The 21,680-nt window shown below is 50.1% G+C and overlaps 1 protein-coding gene across 10 annotated transcripts; it reads left to right on the top strand.

Annotated features, from left to right (window-relative positions):
- The first annotated feature begins 1,876 nt into the window (after nucleotides 1-1,876).
- On the top strand, nucleotides 1,877-21,618 carry LOC122371234 (serine/threonine-protein kinase ICK-like). Of its 10 annotated transcripts, XM_043347391.1 has the most exons (15): nucleotides 1,891-1,940; nucleotides 2,137-2,197; nucleotides 6,406-6,532; nucleotides 8,679-8,963; nucleotides 9,540-9,594; nucleotides 10,394-10,515; nucleotides 13,709-13,811; nucleotides 14,086-14,195; nucleotides 16,957-17,128; nucleotides 17,898-18,073; nucleotides 18,417-18,569; nucleotides 18,867-19,042; nucleotides 19,599-19,749; nucleotides 20,318-20,401; nucleotides 20,851-21,618. In XM_043347391.1, exons 4-15 carry the CDS (start codon nucleotides 8,776-8,778, stop codon nucleotides 20,861-20,863), a joined length of 1,503 nt encoding a protein of 500 aa, XP_043203326.1. In that variant the 5' UTR covers nucleotides 1,891-1,940; nucleotides 2,137-2,197; nucleotides 6,406-6,532; nucleotides 8,679-8,775; the 3' UTR covers nucleotides 20,864-21,618. The 10 variants fall into 10 exon arrangements, with proteins under 10 accessions (XP_043203328.1, XP_043203329.1, XP_043203326.1 ...); XM_043347393.1 differs by lacking the exon at nucleotides 2,137-2,197 and having other exon boundaries at nucleotides 1,877-1,940; XM_043347394.1 differs by lacking the exon at nucleotides 2,137-2,197 and having other exon boundaries at nucleotides 1,877-2,009.
- The last annotated feature ends 62 nt before the right edge of the window (nucleotides 21,619-21,680 follow it).

The raw sequence follows: 21,680 nt of genomic DNA, 5'->3' as shown, positions 1-21,680 counted from the left end.
CATGGTCTCTAGGGTGGAAATATGGACCGTTCTCGAGATAGAACCCTCTAAAGTTCTTACCACCCATGACCGGGCCATCCCGATTTGGCTGAAAAATGGCTCACAGAGCCTTCTCAGCACGCTGATTCCGTAAATCATGGTCTATAGGTTGGAAATATTGACCGTTCTCGAGATAGAACCCTCAAAATTTCCACCCTAGAGACCATGATTTTCGGAATCAGCGTGCTGGAGAAGGCTCTGTGAGCCAATTTTAAGCAAAATCGGGATGGCCCGGTCATGGGTGGTAAGAACTTTAGAGGGTTCTATCTCGAGAACGGTCAATATTTCCACCCTAGAGACCATGATTTTCGGAATCAGCGTGCTGAGAAGGCTCTGTGAGCCAATTTTCAGCCAAATCGGGATGGCCCGGTCATGGATGGTAAGAACTTTAGAGGGTTCTATCTCGAGAACGGTCAATATTTCCATTCTAGAGACCATGATTTTCGGAATCAGCGTGCTGAGAAGGCTCTGTGAGCCAATTTACAGCCAAATCGGGATGGCCCGGTCATGGGTGGTAAGAACTTTAGAGGGTTCTATCTCGAGAACGGTCAATATTTCCACCCTTGAGATCATGATTTTCGGATTCACCGTGTTGCGAAGGCTCTGTGAGCCAATTTTCAGCCAAATCGGGATGGCCCGGTCATGGGTGGTAAGAACTTTAGAGGGTTCTATCTCGGGACCGGTCAATATTTCCACCCTAGAGACCATGATTTTCGGAATCAGCGTGCTGAGAAGGCCCTGTGAGCCAATTTTCAGCCAAATCGGGATGGCCCGGTCATGGATGGTAAGAACTTTAGAGGGTTCTATCTCGAGAACGGTCAATATTTCCATTCTAGAGACCATGATTTTCGGAATCAGCGTGCTGAGAAGGCTCTGTGAGCCAATTTTCAGCCAAATCGGGATGGCCCGGTCATGGATGGTAAGAACTTTAGAGGGTTCTATCTCGAGAACGGTCAATATTTCCACCCTAGAGACCATGATTTTCGGAATCAGCGTGCTGAGAAGGCTCTGTGAGCCAATTTTCAGCCAAATCGGGATGGCCCGGTCATGGATGGTAGGAACTTTAGAGGGTTCTATCTCGAGAACGGTCAATATTTCCACCCTAGAGACCATGATTTTCGGAATCAGCGTGCTGAGAAGGCTCTGTGAGCCAAATTTCAGCCAAATCGGGATGGCCCGGTCATGGATGGTAAGAACTTTAGAGGGTTCTATCTCGAGAACGGTCAATATTTCCACCCTAGAGACCATGATTTTCGGAATCAGCGTGCTGAGAAGGCTCTGTGAGCCAATTTTCAGCCAAATCGGGATGGCCCGGTCATGGATGGTAAGAACTTTAGAGGGTTCTATCTCGAGAACGGTCAATATTTCCACCCTAGAGACCATGATTTTCGGAATCAGCGTGCTGAGAAGGCTCTGTGAGCCAATTTTCAGCCAAATCGGGATGGCCCGGTCATGGATGGTAAGAACTTTAGAGGGTTCTATCTCGAGAACGGTCAATATTTCCACCCTAGAGACCATGATTTTCGGAATCAGCGTGCTGAGAAGGCTCTGTGAGCCAAATTTCAGCTAAATCGGGATGGCCCGTTTCTCGCTGCTGGACTCGCTGCTCGCTGCTCGCTGCTAGTTTGACAGACGTAAGTACGGTTTACTCTAAGGTTTACTCTAAAAAAAAATTTCAATTGGCAGATTTATTTGTTATTGAAATGCAATTCACAAAATAAATCCTGATCAATTATTAGATCACCATTATTGTCTTTGCTAGAGTGATATGTCGTACTTCGAAAAATGATTGAAGGGAAATATGTTTAACCGTACATAGTGCTGTCGTGTGGCTTTTGTTTACATTTGAGAAGTTTCGTTTCGGAAGTTTTGGCGGCGAACATGCTCAAAACGTGCTCAAGGTTATGGAATATCGATTTATGCGCTTGCGTAGCTTCAATGAATCCAAAATGAATCCAATTCAATATTCAGTGAGCACTGTCTCTGCACTTATATTGTAAAATTGAAGTTCGCTTCAGTTTTGAGGTCGTTTCTTATAAAAAAACGACCAAAGTTGAAGTCTTTTCACTTGGTTTTCACTTGAGCATTCTAATTCAGCATTTGCTCCTGTAAACCTGCCTACCTACTCACCTATCTAACCAGTTTTCAACATACAAAGGTAGGCTGCTCAATGGTAAACCTTCCAAACATTTTTTTTTTCTGAATGGGACTATGCCTATAGCATTTGAAATAGATAATGGGCAATTACAATTTACAGCCAGACAAATGCACTCACTGTTCAGACTGATATTTTCTCTAATTGAAGTGTAACATATGTAGATATCCATTAAAGAATATTGAATATGATGGAACAGAATATGAGACAAAAATGCTAAGTTTGTAAACCAAAATCATATCTGGATGCTAACTGTGAAATCCTCAGTGATAAGATACCCCTTCTGAGGATTGCTGAAAATTAGGCATAATTGTGGGGTTCCTATCTGCTGGTTATTAGCCTAAAAAATGTGCATTGTGTGACTGCACAGTGTTTATAACACCTGTTTTAACTGTTCAACCACCTGCTATGGTTTGTTGCTCTTGCTGCCATGTTGAGCTGAACAGTGAACAGTCTAAGGGCTCACAAATTACACTCAGACCTTATTTACAGATTGAGATGGATATCACAAGTTGAAGTAGAATGTGTTAACTGTTAATCCTCAGCTGGTGCCTTCTTCAGCTGGAGCTGCCCTCATCCTCTTCTTATCGTCATCCCTGCTGCCCCATCCTCATCTGCAACTGTCTGATCCTCATCCCTGCTGCCCCATCCTCATCTGTAGCTGTGCCTATCCTCAGACGCACACATCAGCATGCTTATCTTACCAGTTTTTTTCTTCAATCAATTGTGACTAACTTCAGTCACTTTTTGATCATGAAAACAGTAGAACTATCAAGCAACTGCCTTAATTACCTCTCCTGATTTGAAGTTTTCTTCTAGCTCTGAGTCTTAGCAGAAACCTGATTTCCCTTTATCCTAAGAAAAGTAAATAGTGATCTTCTGTTTTTTCCTCCATAAATGATCTGATTTTCCCAGCTAGGCCTTGGCCTAGCCTAGCCAACCAGAAGCCCCAGTCCTGTATTTTAAATGGTGGGATAATTGGTTAAATGTGTGCAATATGCATGTCAATATCCTTACCAGTCCTACCACCCTTCCTTTTCTTCTATGTAGACACCACAGCCAGAATTAATGATGTCCATTCCAGGATTGCTGGAACCAAAACATCAGTTGGGGGAGGTTTGGTCAATGGTTGTCATTTTTAGCACATGCCATTTTTGGCAACCATGTGCTAAAAATGACAACGCTATCAGCTATTTTTAGCAACGATGAAGCCGATTTCACTCCTCAGCGAGGAAATCACGATTTTGGAAATACAAGCACTGATTTTGGAAAAGAAGTGCTGCCACCTGGTGCAAGAAGAAGAAACCAGCTTTAATATGGCCGTTGTTTGTATGGTAGTCCAACGTTGAAGTATACCCTTTTTTGTGGCCCGAAGTTGGAACTTTAAATTGAAGCATCCGAAAATGATCGATATTGATCGAAATCATGATGTTGATGAAAAAAATAATATGTTAAGTTGAGAGAGGAGGCCATTTTATCCAGATGCGGTGGTTTACTTCTTGAAATTATTTTTGCTTACGACGACTGCCATGTAATGAGGGATAATTAGCAGCCGTCATTAGCAAAAATAATTTCAAGAAGTAAACTACTGCATCTGGATAAAATGGCCTCCTCTCTCAACTTAAAATATTATTTTTTTCATCAACATCATGTTTTCGATCAATATCGATCATTTTCGGATGCTTCAATTTTAAGTTCCAACTTCAGGCCACAAAACAAACTACCATACAAATAACAGGCATATTAAAGCTGGATTCTTCGTCTTGCACCAGGTGGCAGCACTTCTTTTCCAAAATCAGTGTTTATCTTTCCAAAATCTTCATTTCCTCGCTGAGGAGTGAAATCGGCCTCATCGTTGTCAAAAATAGCAGAATCGTTGTCATTTTTAGCACGTGTGACAAAAATAGCACGGCTAAAAATGACAACGATTGACCAAACCTCCCCCGACTGACATTGATATATGGCTGGATCTTGACTCCTCAGGTTATAAGTGTTTCACCAATATTACTGGTACTGCAGAATACCTCCCGTCGACTTAAATAAGTCCCGTCGATGTCGATTTCTCCAACAAAAGACATAATACCTTGGCTGATCTCTGGTTTTCTATCCAGGGATGGCCCGAGGAGAGGAGATTGAGATATATCTGTTGTTTATGATGTGGGGACTCTACCTTGATATAATATGTGAAAATCTGACAAAATAGTTACCTCCATGATTGCTCCTCTTCGACTTCTGGCTAATCTTCTGTTCCGCAGACCATCCCGTCCCACCTCGCGAACCGGCGCCCGCCGGTCACACGTTTCAAATGACCCGCTACGCCGGTTGGTGCCCTCCGGGCATCACGTGACCGGTCGGGGCCGCAGTGGCGCACCCAGCCACGTCTGTAGGGAGGGTAAATGGACAGGCAGAAGGTTGCAGCTCCGACATAAATATGGTTTATAAGTCGGTCAGCGATTGCATAAAGTCCCATCGGGTGTAGAGAAAAACGGTATTGTGGTCACATAGACGTGTAGTTGGAGCAGCTGAACTTACTGTGAATCGACTGAGATGTGTGTAAATATATGGATTATGGATGCGCAATTATTTACCGACTACCGTGCCTTAGGCATGCAATAATACTTTGTAATGCACGTACCAAATGCCGTAGAAAAATAATCGCGGACGGTTCACGCTCCCACATTTATGGGTTATCGATAAACCACGCGGTGCCTGTCCCGCTGTCGCATGGCCGCCCCCCTGCGGGCTCGTAAGTTCCCCAAGGGCAGCTCGATGATCGTCGACGGTTTCCCCGAACCCACTCAGTGGTCTCCGAACGAGCCGCGGGCACTCGTCAGTGGTCTCCGAATGAGCAGCGGCCGCCTACCTGCGGCCACCGCGGGCTCAGCGCCGGTCGATATATTGGCGACCGGTGAGCTGCGGAGGGTACGGGTAGGGGGAGGGGGAGAGGGGGTGAGCACAGCCGTCGAACGGTAGGGTCCAGTCGCCGTCGGTAGGCCGCAGGTGGCGGGCGGGCTCCCCACGCGCTGTCGACCCCGACTCCGACTCCGCCGGTGCCGCTCCCGTCGGCTACGATTCCACTCACGTTGGCGGCGACGTTACTTGTAGACGGAGGTGCTCAGTAGGACCGGGGTCGGTTGGAAGAGGACGTTGACGTGTCTGAGAGTTTTCCCGGGAACTGAGGGTGATGTAGCTGACTGCTGTGGTGGCGGAGAGAAGTGACAGTCCCTTCCGAGAGCGGCAGGGAATGCAACAGAGCTACAGGTGGGCTTTGATGTGCATTGGGTGATCGGAGAGAACGTTTACTCATGGATTTAATCATGTACGGGAGAGTGGCCTATTTCATGACGGTTGTCGAAGATTGCTGAGAGGTAGCATGTGCTAGCCGGGACATTGTTGGCATGCGTGGGTGTCAACTGAAAGGTTATGTGGTAATGTCGGGTACCTTTATCGGAATCGGCCGCCGATGCCTGTTGATCAATACGATGATGGTGAATGGACCATCGGTGAATCATTATCCATGCGGGGTCGTTGGCCTTCGTGAGCCGTACCAGGAAAATAGCGTTCGATGGTGTTTTGTGATGCTGGTTTTTGCAGAAATGCCACAGTTGTATGCGGGTTGATCGTGTACCAAATAGTTGCAGCAACACCCACAACTTTTTTCCCAATAAATCACGTTTCTTTGACCGGTGGTGACGTTGCTATTTATCAAAATATTGACGTGAGCGTCATCAGACTGTTTTTGCACATTAGCGTCTACATTCGTACAATATAAATTTTATCAGCAAACGTCATTTTGGCTTTGCACGCCGTAAATGATAAGATATAGTGAAAGGATCACCGTATTCCGTTTTTCGTAACCTCTTCTCCATTGCTTTTTATGAAACTCTTCTGCAGACATCAACACCAACTTAGGGTCTGTTTTACTGTGACACTCTCTCCATGGCGGTGGCGCTTCCTCCCGCGACCTGTGGCGCACTTTTTCCATGCTTGTGACGCCCCTCCTGTGACTGTGATCTCCATTCAGGGACTGTGACACTCCTCCCGCGATTGTATCACACTCCTTCCATGCCTGTGACACCTCCTCCCGCGACTGTGATGCCCCCTTCGTAATCATCCCCTCGCAACTGCACGTCTCCATCCCACGGATGCACCTCCCACAGAGCGATGTGTTCTCTCTCTCCTTGTCTGACGCTCCCTCTCTGCCGCTGCAGGCCGGCGCCGCACCATGATTGAGACGATGGACCGGTACGTGACGCTCAGTCAGCTGGGAGACGGCACCTACGGCTCCGTGGTGCTCGGACAGAGACTCGACACAGGCGAAAAGGTCGCCATCAAACGGTGAGAGAAGAGCCACGGCATGGCCTTGTGCTGGCTGCTGAGGGAGGACGCTGTAATACACTGATGTGGCCTGCTATGTATATCGGTTCCTTTCGTAATTTATTTCTTTATTTTCGTTCGTAGGGTAACTTTTTTTGTAGCTGTGGCTCCTGCCTTCTGATGAGCTTCGTGAAATTTTCGATCCAGTTCCTTTTGTTCTCGACTAAGTTCATTTAAACATCAGGCGCTACGAATAATTTTAATGCTATGAGCTCAAAGCCCACCAACCAAAGTTATCTCTTTTAGTTATTGTGTTGGTGGTTTATCTGCACGACTTCGTTTTACGTTCAGCTTTTCTGTTGCTGTCCAAGTCCCTGCTGTTTCCCCTCACTCACCACCACCATTCCCCCAATCACCGGCTCTGGCTCCCTACCCCTTCCTTTCGTATCGACATTTCCGGCCGTGCAGCTCCTAATGACCACACAGACCCTCCCCTGCCCCTCCGCCGCGCCTCCCCTCCCCATGAACACGTGTCGATCACGCCACCACCACCCGCACCCATCTTTCCATCATGTCGCCGCGGGGCTCTGCACAGCCCCGTGACACGTGCGATGACACGTATCACGTGCCGCGACCCGTGCCGTGCGTCGGGGGCTCGTCGGTGGCGCGTCCGTCGAGCGTTCGTCGGGGGCTCGTCGGTTCGAACCGTGCGTGTCAGGTGTCTGATGAGCGCGCCGCCTCCAATTTCAGCCGCGGACGGCTCGATTCGAGCCTGCCTTGTTTGTTGCGGTGTACCCCCGGCTGGCTCGAAATGGTGTGTTCGACGCCCGCTGCGGCCGCAGCTCCGTCCGCACGACATAATTATCTGCTGAATTATGCACAGGTCGGGGGAGTGACACTCGCGGTACGACAGAATAGCGGTCGGAGATTGTCTCGTATTGATGGCGGTTGCGGTAGCGGCGGTCGGCGGATTGGTGTTTTGATGTGTAGGGTTAATTTCAGGATGGCATTTGGCTATCCTTTTATATCGAGAACAGCGTGATCAATACCTGGGAGGCTATGATTATACCTATAGAGGTACTGGATAGATCCTGCTCAATCGTGCGTAGCCGTCTAAATGTCAGCTATTAGATGAACATTTGGCTAAATATAGATCACTGCGACATGGGTACTGCGCGTCTGGTATCATTAGCCTCTGTATCCCATAGTGCGTCACGATGCTCCGTATATGGTCGCCATTACAACCGTTAAGCCACGACACTCACAGTCTCACAGTCTGCACTACGCTTCTCACGGGTCCATTGATGATCGTTCAGTGTAGGTGGCCCACGCTATCGAACTGTGGCTGGCTGCAGTGCCCGCGCTGGGTGATTCCGGCTGTATTGACGTATATCGGACGGGTGAAGGGAGGGGAGGGAAAAGGAGAGGGAATATTGACGTCTGCCGGATCGGGGAGGCGCTGAGTTTAGTGTAGGTGGGGTGTGGGACGACGGCCTGGGTTTATTGTGGTGGGAATGGGATGGTAGGCGAATGCGGTTGGCTTTAGGACGACGAAGAGAGATGGTGTAACATCTGAGCGAACTTGGGTGTTTGATTGTCAATGTGACTATAGGCATATAAATCAATAATCATCGCGAAGTTAAAGAAAATCCATCATGATATGCCGAGCTGGTCTAGTGTGGATAACTCAGGCTGATTTGATTCAACCTTACATACCTGACTTGACCTTACCCTGTCTAATCCGGCGTGACCTGATCTGACCGAATCTAACATTGTTGGTTTATTTCTAGGCACACCTGCACTCTCGACGACACACTGCACCACTGCACCAGTGATAGCACCAGCCAGGCGCTCCGCAGCGGCAGCACGCCTTTGGAGACGCTCTTTTTATTGTCTGAACCCCTGCCCCTTACTGGACCGCTCTTGTGTCTGTCACGCACCCACCCACGCACCTGCACCTTACATCCTGCACCATGCACCTTTTACTTGACGTGAGTTGTCCTGACTGCGTGTAATCGATGTCTGGAATAAAGTTCACTTCGACCTGATGCACCTCAAGCTGGCCCCACCTCTACCCTACGGTGACCTACCCTGACCTCAACCTGACATATCGTGACCCTCCTCGGACCTATCCTGACCCCGTCCGTGCCTCCTGACCTGCCGGCAGCGTCCAGTGAGAACCAGCCCCTCTCCTTCCCACCCTCTCCCCTCCCCCACCACTCTCTCCTCTCCTCCCTTCCCCTCTCCCCGTCCCCCACCGTCCAATGAGCACGTCGCTGCCGCCGGTGGGGGAGAAACGTCAACGACAGCAACAGCAACAGCGTCAGCAGCAGGAGCGGGACTCGGGCGGCATGCACCGCTACTCGATCCTCAAGGTGCTCGGGGACGGCACCTATGGCGATGTCAGCCTCGGTCTTAACAAGGAGACGGGCGAAAAGGTCGCCATCAAAAGGTGCGCTGAGCCTCTCGCTTTTCACATCTTGTTCTTCCCCCGCTCTAGCCTTTGTCCTCTTCGTGTTAGTCCTTTAATTCGCCCTGGGCTTTGCCTATGCCCAACGTCCGCCCCGTCCCTGTCGGTAAAAGGCGCTAGTGATTCCTTCCAATTGTGTCATAAAACCCCGCACCAGGCCGTGTTATAGGGGTGCCGGTGTATGAGTTTCATGCATAATTTAGCGTGATACGACAGCGTGCAATGGGCGCCATCGTCTTATGTTTGATAACGTGACGTGTTGCATAAGGAGGTGTGGTATGGGATACAAAGTGTCCTCTGATGGTTCGCCACCTATTTTCACCTGTCTGCATGTGAAGCCAGCATGCCCCGTTGAAAGCCCACTCTGGAGGTACACTGCTGCATGTAAACTGCACTCGTTGATTGATTTTCAGGCTGCACCGTTACGACCATCCGCTGGAACCGCCGAGGTTTGATCAATAGAGAAGTTTGGCGACCTTGAATTGGCCGTGTCATCGCGCGGTGGCCATGTGACGGTCGTTGGGGACTGACCTTTGACCTTTGACCGATGTGTTTCAGGATGAAGCGCAAGTACACCTCCTGGGAGGAGGCCATGAACCTGCGGGAAGTGAAGGTGAGACAGCTACAGGCCGGGATACCACGCGAACTTTGAACGTGCGCACTGTAGGTGTCTGAATAGAGCGCCGAGACTAGCTGCGCTCACAGCTGGGTTTATTGTCATTTTTATGATTTATACGAGAGGATATGTATTCCTTTACTAGATGTGTCTATCAGAGGGCATCAAAGAGGGGCAATGCCGTACCTGTGTTATTGTGTCTTACCACTCGGTTACTATGGTAACCTGCTCGCTGCGCCACCGGAGATTCGTTGCGGCTTGTTTGTCGGTTCGTGTGGCCGTCCGGCTGATAGCCGTTATCGCTGATCGTGCACCTCACTCTAACAAGGATGGTTTTATCGGTGACTTTTTCCGGGACGTAGTTCCGTTGGAGTTGCCGTGTAATTTAGTGTGACCTTGGCATTTCGAAAGCAGTTTTACGGCGATTATGAGTTTTCAATAACCGTGGATGGTGTTCTTGTGATGCCATTTTACTCACGCACGGCTCTTTTCAAGCCGTTATTCTTAAATTCATGGATCCCTTTGACGGCCCGCAACTTGGCTCGAAGATGCTCATAATGATAGTCGATGGAGCTGAGAAACGAACGCTTTATGTTCCGTAATTCATGGCCAGGGTAACGATCCGCAGATATTGAACAGCTCGGTGTTGTCATTTGCCTGTCCCTCGCAACATTATCATTCTAGGACAAAGTTGCGAAATGGTCCAGTGACTAGAGCGCCCTGTCAATCAGCGATGCAGGATTCATGAATGCAACTCAGAATAAGTGCCTGCTAACCTCACCTTCCTCTCTTCCAGTCACTGAAGAAACTGAGCCATGCCAACGTCGTGAAACTGAAGGAGGTGATACGGGAGAACGACACCCTCTACTTTGTGTTCGAGTACATGAAGGAAAACCTCTACCAGCTCATGAAGGAAAGGTGAGTCCGTCAGAGTGATGTTCTGTGGTGTGCTGTGACGTGCGCTCAGTAGATACTTTAGGGCATTGATGTGATGCGAGATCATCGACACAACACTGTAAATACAGGGTGTCCCCAAAAAATGTACCTCATTTGAAATTAAGATATCTCAGTGTCTGAGCAAACAATGATCCTAAATTTGGTACCATATGAAAGCTCATTCCATAGCATTTCGTTTGATATAAACTATTTTACTGTACGTTACGTGACAGCCGAGTGATAACGAAAGAGCAAAACCCTTGCAATTTCGCGCTTGAATTACTGCCACAAGTCTTTCAAATTTGTGTCTCATGTCAACTGAAGACATCTCAGAAAATACGCACGTGATGATAGCTATCATATATTTTATTAAAGCTAATTTCATGGCAATAATACCTACTCCACATCTTTCATTTTGCACAATGGGGCAACTGAGCAAAGAGGAAAGGATTCAAGTTGCACATCGCACAATCCTACCCCCAAACCGGATCTGTGGTGCAAACACAGCGGAAATTAAAGGCCCACTTCAAAACAAACAAACAAAAAAGCTCCTTCCACAAGTGTGCAAAAAGTGTGTGAACACCATCAGCCTCCAATGGCTACAGCAGGACGGGGCCCACACACTTCCGAGATCAACGATGGTCTGGCTCAACGAGCGCATGGGTGATCGGATCATATCCCAGCGTGTCAAAGTTAGCTGGCCGCCACACTCCCCAGACCAATCGCCTCTTGACTTTTATCTGTAGGGGTTCCTCAAGAGTGTGGTATACGCAAAGAATCCTCAAACTCTGGATCAGCTGAGGAACTCAACCAGGACATGCATCCGGAAAATCCCGCTTGAAACATGTGCCCGCGTAGCCGAAGAGTCCTAAAGCCATGTGTGCCGAGCAAAAGGGAGGGCACTTCGAGCGTTAGCACGGCTGAACCCTTAACTGCGATGTGATGCGATGTGTGTTTGTTATGTTATTAATGCATGAATGAAACCTAGTTTCAATATTTCTAATTGTTTACTTCTGAGCTGCTGAAAATATCGGGAAAACAATTGAAAGCTTTTTCCCAGAAACACCGGTGGGAAAAGTTGAAGAGCGAAATTGCAAGGGTTTTGCTCTTCCGTTATCACTCGGCTGTCACGTAACGTACAGTAAAATAGTTAATATCAAACAAAATGCTATGGAATGAGCTTTCATATGGCACCAAATTTAGGATCATTGTATGCTCAGACACTGAGATATCGTCATTTCAAATGAGGTACATTTTATTGGGACACCCTGTACTCTGCTTTTGGAGTCGGTTCTGTCCCAACAGTCTACTGGTGCTAAGTAGTTCTGTGGTAAGTGGGAGACATCATTGGGCGTTAGATAGCCATATCACACTGTCTACTCGTATTCTAAAAGTTCGCACCATCGCTCACCTTTCTCTCTACCGAACTGCAGTATTCTACATAGTTATTCTATGCCCATCAGATTAACGCTTCGGTCTTATAAACACCCTTCAACCGTAGCTTACCGTTGTGTGCCCTTCTCTCTATCGCTGGATTCTTAGCCAACAGCGGTTACGGGATGGCCACAGGTATGTCTACGCAGTGCTGAATTGCATTCCTCAATGTCCACCGACTGGCTCGGCTTATGGCTGTGGTGCTTGTGTTGGCTGGACTGTAACAAGGCATCATCCTGCCTGCATTCATGGGCATCAACTACTGTGCAGTGCAGTGCACATTGATTTCATGTTTACGACATACCTTTTGCAACACGACGAAACGAAACATTTTCCGTGTTCATATTAAATTGCATGGGCATTTGCGTCTGATTGGAGACGATCGTCGTTTTTGTGATAGGTTGCCCGCTGAATTCGACAACTTTTTAGCGGTTTGAAGTTGTGTGATCACCTTTTGTTCCCTTTTGTGCACGATTTTCAGGCTGGCTGGAGGGATATCCGTGTGTTCAATTTTTTTCCGACCCAGCGCCTGCCTTTTTACCTCTGCCTTTACACGCACTTCACCTTATGCACTTCAGCAATATTTGGAAAAAAATATGATAGCCTGTGACTCTAATGGTATGTCTGGCCAGACCGCGCTATTGACGACATATGTGCGTTGTCGTCGCAGTGTGTTTGTATTATTCGTTACCTGAATCGGTCATGGTCACATGCATCGTGCATATCCGATGGCTGGCAATCCTGGGTTGTTGCCCCCACAGCCACTGATAGCCTGCGCAGTAGGCGCCATGTTCGACCTTGTCACTGCCGTTATATCTGCATTACTAATGACCCCTGGCGCGGCACCCGGCTTCTTATAGTACATGACCTTGATGTCATCGTACCGGGGCAATGACTGCGCTTTGGTATCGATTTGATCAGCATTGCTCGGACAAGAGACAAGTGCGGGGTCTGTGTAGCAGTGCTTTGCCAGGAATTGGAGCTTATGGCACTGATGAAATCTTGCAAACTTATATAACAAACAAACACTGCTTAGGAATAATCGATTTCCTGACTGGGATTAATCTGCTCAAACCCATGTGTTTGGCTCTTCAGTAGGTATTGTAAAACCTATTTCGCCATATGGCCCACAGTGGGCCATGCAGAGTGCGTGACTCCAATGAATCAGAACTCAGCAGTGCTTACAGTGATGTCGCTGACTACGGGTTGGACGGGGATGTCCATCAGCCTTGGGGACACTGCCGTCTGTTGAAGACAGCCTCGATATGACCCTGACCGGCACCGACCGTCGTCCGTCGGGTCGATGGGTGACCTTGGTGGTCGGTAATCACCCCTCGTCAACCCGCGCCGTCGCCAATACCGTGTGTGCTCCTAGGGAACGGCGGGGTGGCGGTGGTTACGATGTATCGAGGTGTTGATTTACCCGGGCATTGACGGTTCGCATGTGTGTTTTGCTGTCGAGTGTGACTGATGATGGGTCTGGTAATGCGGCAAGCGCAATTTTCTTTAGTAGAATGCTGTCTTGGAGGAACATGGGCAATGGGCATTGAGTATGCGTATGCTAGGGGAGGATGTTTAAATAAATATGGGTCCATCGCCATACACTATATTGCTTGTGAGTTGTGACCTTACTCATGGTGCATTACCGTATGCAGTACTTGTACAGTTTTAGAAAATTAAAGGTGAACTGACCTGACTGACGGTCAAATTGTGCGTCTGACTGACCCCGGTCCGTCCGCAGGGACAAGGTGCTCTCAGAGCCGGTGATCCGTAACATCATGTACCAGGTGCTGCAGGGACTGGCCTTCATGCACAAACACGGCTTCTTCCACCGGGATATGAAGGTTAGCCAGCGCATAGGCAGGACGTTGAAAGGCAGCGTGCTCTGTGACATGACTGACAGCAGGAGGTCGGTCTTGTAGGCTTAAAGTCAAACATCTTCATTGGTGTTTAACCATTTCTCAGCGGGAATGGGATGGACTGAAGGGAGACATTTCCCTGTTTTCTTTTCTGCTGAACTTCGAATATATGTAAGATATATACAATATGCATGGTGCATGTTTTGAATGTCGAACAGCTCGAGTATCCTGATTGTGACGAATGTATATCACTTCGCAGCCTGAGAACCTGCTCTGTATGGGTCCGGACCTGATCAAGATTGCCGACTTCGGCCTGGCCCGGGAGATCCGCTCCCGTCCGCCCTACACCGACTACGTGTCCACGCGCTGGTGAGTTACACCTCCCATAGGAGTTATCATACTCCTCTCCCATCCCTCGTACGCCGACTTGTGTCCACGCGCTGGTGAGTTACATACACCTTCCATAGGAGTTACCGTACCCCTCTCCCGTCCGCCGTACGCCGACTACGTGTCCACGCGCTGGTGAGTTACGCCTCCCATAGGAGTTATCATACCCCTCTCCCATCCCTCGTACGCCGACTACGTGTCCACGCGCTGGTGAGTTACACCTTCCATAGGAGTTACCGTACCCCTCTCCCGTCCGCCGTACGCCGACTACGTGTCCACGCGCTGGTGAGTTACGCCTCCCATAGGAGTTATCATACCCCTCTCCCATCCCTCGTACGCCGACTACGTGTCCACGCGCTGGTGAGTTTCCCACAGACTTCTCCCACGGCAGTCGTCATACTCTTTCGCACTAGTCAGTTCCCATCGATATTTCCCATCGGAATAGTTGTAGCCTTTTGTGCTGGCGAGTTTCCATCGGAATAGTTGTAGCTCTTATTACACAAACTGCTACACAGTACGCAGTGAGGTGCTCGACTAAGTCCAAATAGTGTAACTCCCCGAACCATGCCTAGCCGTATCGAGTGGGCCCTGTTACCAACTCTGAACACACAGGCAAACCAACTGATGTTATCTGATACATCAGAGAACATTCGAAATGACAGTATAAAATGAACACCTTAGGCCTAGCAAGCACTTGGCGTTTTTGAATCCATTGTCTGGTTACCATGACAACGTCTTCAGCCAGTTCACTACGCATTGTCGAGGGGCGCGTCGGGCGAGGTAGGATGGACGCATGAACACCGCCTGTTCCTCAAGGTCAGGCTGCTCATGCTAACTTCTAAACGGTCTCGTTCATTTCGACTTCCCTTGCTTGGCGTGCTGGGTGGTGCCGTATGACTGTGCTAATCAATGGGTTCCGCCGATCGGACCATTGATTAGCGAGGACTGGCGTGTCCTAGGCGGGGGCGGGGGGGGGGGGGTCACGTGATAGCCGCCGGTTCAAGGGCAGTGTGCCAGCCGCATGACCCGCTGACCTGGCCTCCTGGGGGTCTGCAGCGAGGGTAAAACCAGCTGGTTAGGTGTGGTGGTGTCTTTAGCTGGTTAATTGCTTTTGAATAAAACAAGAACGTTGTCAGCATTGAGGTATGGTGGTTGTGATTCATGTTCTGGTTGTCGTCTTGTCACCTGGCGCAGTAGCATGTAGCTCTGGTAGGGAATATACCGCCGTACAGTGAATTAGGAAGATACTTTGGTGATTGCATGGTTGGGCGGTTTGTCCGGTCAACGACCGTTCGAGGCTGAGCTGCGACAAAGTCGTTAGGCAGCGGCATTAAAATGTGCTGGTGGGCTGGTTGTCCGGTAGTTTCATGGTAATGACGGCTCAATGGCTAATAGGCCGGTCAGGAGATTGGCTTCAATTTTTAATTACGATGCTTTTTTCTTGTATTTGACTGTTGGCTCTTCTGAAGCAGTACTTGATCCAAGATGCTTTTTCGGGGGGCGGTTTACTTTTTTTCCGTGCAGTCCCTTTCAACACCTTGCCACTGGCCGCAGTTCACCCGTATCTGCAATATATTACAAGCACCCAGCCAGTTCGAACGGCGCTCTCATCACCGGATGGACCAACGATAGTTTTCATTTCTTCACAGCGGAGTGTGATGAGTTGCGTAACGAAGCTGTTTAATATGAGACTATGCGTCACCGACATTGTAGGTAGGTATGTCGGCTTCCCTCTTCACCGTTTTCAGCTTGTGCGTAGTTCGTGTACATTCCTCTTTGAAATAGTGTTGAAAAATTAATTGAACAAACGAGCTCCGCTTGCTTCTCACCTAAATTATTGAATCACACACGATAGAAACACACACTGATTCCACGCGTAGCACGTGCTTGCCGTATGTGTAAGTGTAGATCCTGTGGTAAATTTATGCACACGCTCTGTCGGGGATGTGGGCCATCTCGTGATTGGGGTCACGACTTTGGATTGGGGTCGTGTCGTGAGTGCGTGTCCGCTAAGCCCCGTTTCAGCGCCAGAATACACGGGAAAGGCCTTGTCACCGTCACCCCGGCCCCGATCCACTGAATATGGTCACAGGGGTGGCGGTACATCACTCTGTAACGGCCCGGAGCAAAGCCCACAGTGGGGTCATGCATCGCATTCAGCATAGCATCATTCATTTACGTTAATTTGAAAATGGATTAGTGTCTCCCCATGGTAAATATTATGGCAACATCGCGTTCGTCGCAACAATTAAAGATAATTCACCGCTTCATATGAAGTAGATTAAGTGCTACGTTTGAAATGAATATCGGTTATTACGTCAAGTGCTTCAATTTCTGGCAATCAATCATTTGTACCTATTCATTTGTAACAATTTATGACTTTGTGTTGGTAACTCCCGGGCATTTTGCCTCGGACTGATACGAATGTAATGTTAAGTATTGATCGCCTGAATCACCAGTGTGGTGTATCGAATGGTTCCTGGTTTACCGAGTATTTTCTACACAGGTTCCCTCTGAACTCCTACGTCCTCTACATTGCATGCTGTGTCCCTCTAAACGCTCTACCAGCTATATTACTCCTCACGTACTCCTCCCTGTACTCCCGTCAGGTACCGTGCTCCGGAGGTACTGCTCCGCTCCACCAGCTACAGTACTCCTTACCTACCCCCCACACTCCAGCTACTGGGCGCCGCGGGTACCGTACTCCTCACGTATCCCCCCCCCCCCCTGTACCCTCCGTCAGGTACCGCGCGCCTGAAGTACTGCTCCGTTCGACCAGCTACAGTAGCCCCATCGACATCTGGGCGGTGGGCTGCATCATGGCCGAGCTCTACACCTACCGGCCGCTGTTTCCAGGCAGCTCCGAGATCGACGAAATCTTCAAAATCTGCTCCGTCCTGGGCACACCAGACAAGGTATGACAGACATGGGGTAGTGAGACGAAAGTTCAGTCCCATGAATACATTTGGCAGTAGCATTTATTTGCCTACATTTTTGATGCAAGACTTGGAAAGAAGTTCTTTTATACAGTTTCTAGATCTGCCACAGCCCAACGAATAGGTTGGCGTACTTCGATTATTCTTTTGAAGAGCCATTCATTATAAGAATGTCCACCGGCGACTAGCATTCGTTTGCCTACACTCGTAATTATTCATTCATTTGCGTCATTTCTATACACTAGGACGACTTTGTCGCCCATTACGTTGTTTGCCCGTGGCGAGCCTCCCCAGTGAGTTGTCGCTGTCCTGGTGACACCGTTTGACCCGACTCTTGTCGCTCGATGCCGCCCTACTGTTGACCTCTTTACCTGCACTCGATGGGTGTTATAAACTCACATGACATGGCTGTGTTTGTGCTGGATTCGTGGCGTCTGCAGTTGACTTTGTGGAACCGCCCCGTTTCTGGCTGCGAATACCGTAACACAACACATATTAAAACCCATGACGGCGGTGTGTTATGTTTGCACCCAACTGTCGATTACCTAGAGCGCTGTGAAGTCACCACCTGAAGACCGTGTTGATTTGATCGATGCTTAAGCCTAACTACGGCGAAAAGCATGTGTCACACCGTACCGTGCTATATTGAACCGTCTGTTACCGGACCGTACCGCGACCTCAGCATTCCGTGACATAACATCACATACCATGCGATGGTGTAATATGACGCCCCCCCCCCCTCCCACAGCGCGACTGGCCGGAGGGGTACCAGCTGGCGTCCACCATGAACTTCACGTTCCCACCGTTCAGCCCGGCCTCGCTGGAGAAGCTGATCCCGACCGCCAGTGCCGAGGCGATCACCCTCATCGTCGACATGCTGCGGTGGAACCCCGGCAAACGGCCCACCGCCCAGCAGGCGCTCAGGTGGGCGGGGGGAGGGGTGCTGAGCCGCGCACTGAAGGGTAGAGACGGGTAGGGGCGCTCAAGGGGCTGGGAGGGAGAATGGTAAAATTGACATGGGAAGGACGAGAAGTGGAAAGGGGGCGCTGAGTCTGACGGGAGAGGGAGGGCGGGTAGGAGGTCTTGGGATGGATGAATGAAGGCAGCCGATGACCTCGCATCTGTGTTATTTGATTCTTTTGTGACATGTGACCTGTCCAATGGGGCAGGTTTGTCAGAAGCTAGGCTCGTCCCTCTGTATCATATGACCGCCTCATGACCTGCACCCGGCCCTGTTTGACCTATGCCGGCTGTCCCGTCCGGACAGGTACCCGTATTTCCAGGTGGGCCAGAAGCTGGGCGGCGGCAGCGGCGCCACGCTGCCCGCCGTCTCCTCCAAGGTCAGCCGCGGCTCGTTCGCCGTCACAGACGCAGTCTCCGCGCGCCGCTTCTCCAAAATGGACGACGAGCCGAAAGAAGAGTGAGTCGGCGCGGGAGATAAAGGGAGGAGATTAAGTGGGCTGGGGATGGTATGGGTTGCGTCTCAGAGGGAGCGAAGGAAGGGAAATTTTAAGTTCATTTAGGTCCCTAACTCGAAAACCATGCGTGATGAGGATACGGACGGACAAGCCCAAAAGATATCGTTCATATTGCTAATTAACACATATCAGCTATCAGATTGTGATGCTACAAAACTTTTTCAATGACGATTTATGCGGTAGGTAATGTTTTTATGTCAAGAATCATTGAATCTCACTGATCCTCGCCCCAACGTCAGGCTGAGCGCGGTGCGTATGAACCCGGCTCTGAGCCGGACGGTGGCGGCGGCGCCCTCAGCTGTCGGCGGCGGCGAGATGGCGGCCCGCTCCAGCTCCCGGACCGTTACCGCCAAACAGGTCTACCTCAACAAGTCGCGCTACGTGGCCGGACAGAACACACGAAACGCGCAGTATGGTGAGTCGCGGCCCGGTGGGGAGGGTGCCACTTTTTGTCAAAGCTCGGGGTTACATGAGCAGAGTTAATACGCATTACAAACGGACTACAATGGTGAGCGAATATGAAAATCCGTTCCTGATACGCATTTACTTGCTCATGTAACCCCGGTAAAAGTTTTGTCCTACGGTGATTATCGGCGTGTTGTGTATCCAACGGTCATGCCGTTGCGTTCTCGACGAATTTCGTCATTGGCGACCTCTGTCGTGTTGGCTGGTGACTGGTGATGAGTGACCCATCCGACAGGTGGTGCGATCGTTAGGTCTCGGGCATGGGTGGTGTATCGCATAGCTGCTGTTGCCGACTTCGAATTAGTGACATTGACTATGTTTTGAACTGACCGTCTACCGCAGACAGTGTGGTTGGCGACACCATTTGTGCTACCACCCTGAAATCGACTCAGATGCATTGCCTGACTAACTTGCGACTCTATGTACTTGACTGTCCCCCCAAAGGGAGTGTCGCCGGCACCGAGTCGGGTATCGCCCTAACTCTAACCTCCCTGACTCCTCTGCAGGCAGTGTAGCCGGCACGGAGTCCGGTATCGCTCTTACCGGTCGCGGCTCCTACTACAACAGCCAGGTGGCGATGAGGGCGTCGGGAACCCGGGCCAGCGTGGCCGCCGGATCGACGGGCAGTCTGCACGGGAGGACCGACTGGGCGGCCAAGTGAGTTCGCCGACCCTTGACTTGACCTGTGACCCGACCCGACCCATCAGCTTGTCCAAGCCTTTCTCTCCTCCCTTCTCGTCCCGGCCCGACCCTTGCATTTGGTGGATAATCACTCGTTATTGCGATGTTTATCAGCTGGATTGTATTGTTCAACACAGGAGTTCACGAGGCATGCGTTTGGGATGTTGAGGTTAATCGTCACAGTATTTCCAACGCAACTCACTGGTTGTATTTTGCATGAGGTTTGATGTTTTGACGTTGCAATTGGATGAGACTGGATATCTGTCACTTTTTGATTCGCATGGTACACCAGAAATGGTTGTAAGATTATTTTTGCTGCCGTGTGGCGGCTGGGGTTCGGCGATTTTATCGCCCGTGTTGTCCGTATGCAGTGCCTGATGCGTGCGTGCAATATTGTGATAACACTTGTAACACTTGTTGCCGACACCTTGTGACGCCCCTGGGCTGCGTTCGGCGCCCCGTGACACCGTGTGCCGTGAGCGACACCCGTACGACACCCGTGTGACACCCACGCTGACACGGCTCGCTTCTGTTCCGCCGCAAGGTATAACATGTACAGGTCCCAGGTTGGCCAGGGCGGCTCCAACTCCAAGGCGGCTCTGCACGGCCGAACCAACTGGGCCGCAAAGTAAGTCGATCGGTTTGGGAGCCTCTGACCACAACCCGTAAGCTTGTCGTGGCTAGATTCCTGCATGACAGAACACCTGAAGCTGTTAGTGTTGTCTCGCGGTCGCGGACGGTCGTCTGTTGTGGTTTCATCAGGTCGCGAGCGTGGCCAGCCGAGTGTCATACGATGCCCTTGTTCTTGCCGGTCATCCTGCCAAGCCAACTTCCAGTGTCAACAGTGCATCCTTTGTTTGCGCCCCTCAGCCCGGCTGACCGTGTGTTTGTTCAACTGTTGACTGTTGATAGTCGGTGCTCGATTGTTGACGGTGGCTAAACGCCGATGAGTGACCAGACCGTGCTGGCCGCTGGCCGCCCTCCCTGCTGACTGCTGAGCGCTGCGGTCCCGACACTGACCTGCTGACCGCCGACTCAGCCGAACTGACCACCGCTAACCATTGTTTTCCTTGACAGGTACCTGAAGTAGCGTCGAGCGCCAGGTCTTCGGCTCTTCAATGTCCGGTCTCCTGACTGCTCACCGAACTCCTCGGCGGCGCAGAGAGAAGTGACGTTACGTCACACCGTGACGCTGTAACGTCACGTCAGGACACGGACGTCCAATATCTCCGTCCGGTCAGTCAGAGGACTGTGAGCACAGTGGTGAGCGATGTGGAGCGACTCCTAGCGGCCCCCAGCGGCCAGAAAGACACAGAGACAGAGACAGATAGACAGAAAGACAGAGAGTTGGCACGTCAGGCGTGAAATGGTTGGTTTGTTGCGCCGGTGTCTGTAATATGTAAGGATGAGAGTACGTGTGATTCAAATTCCGTCCAGCGCCAGACGTATGGTCTTAGTTATGAGGCGGGGTTGATATGTAAGGGTGAGATGTGTGTGATTCAAATTCCGTCCAGCGCCTGATTTGCCGTCTCAGTTTTGAGGCGGGGTGTAGAAGACAGCTGCCAGTGCTGTGTGGAGGCGCCACGGGGGTTGTAATTGGGCAGGGAGGGTTTCGCCGGTTCTGAGTTTTGAGGGGAGGAGCGAGGACAAAAGTATGGAGCCACGGAGCGCAGAGGACCCGACGATGAGCTTGTTTTGTTCGTGCCGAGCTTAACAACACAACGGTTGGTTTCTAGTCATTGACAAGCGGTGACCACCCTCACGGGGATATTCTCATTGTAAATCCTATCGCCTGGGACAATGCGTTTGCATGAAAATTGTAATACAATTGTACTCAGTTGTTCACTGGATGTTTATGAAGCAGATTCACAAGGAACCTATGCGTCCTCTAATGAGCACAACGAAGC

The sequence above is a fragment of the Amphibalanus amphitrite genome, unplaced genomic scaffold (assembly GCF_019059575.1).
Source record: "Amphibalanus amphitrite isolate SeventyFive unplaced genomic scaffold, NRLGWU_Aamphi_draft 001219F_arrow, whole genome shotgun sequence".
NCBI classification, from domain to species: Eukaryota; Metazoa; Arthropoda; class Thecostraca; order Balanomorpha; family Balanidae; genus Amphibalanus; species Amphibalanus amphitrite.
The sequence above is the reverse complement of the archived record's forward strand: the minus strand, read 5'-3'. Positions and strand labels throughout refer to the sequence as shown.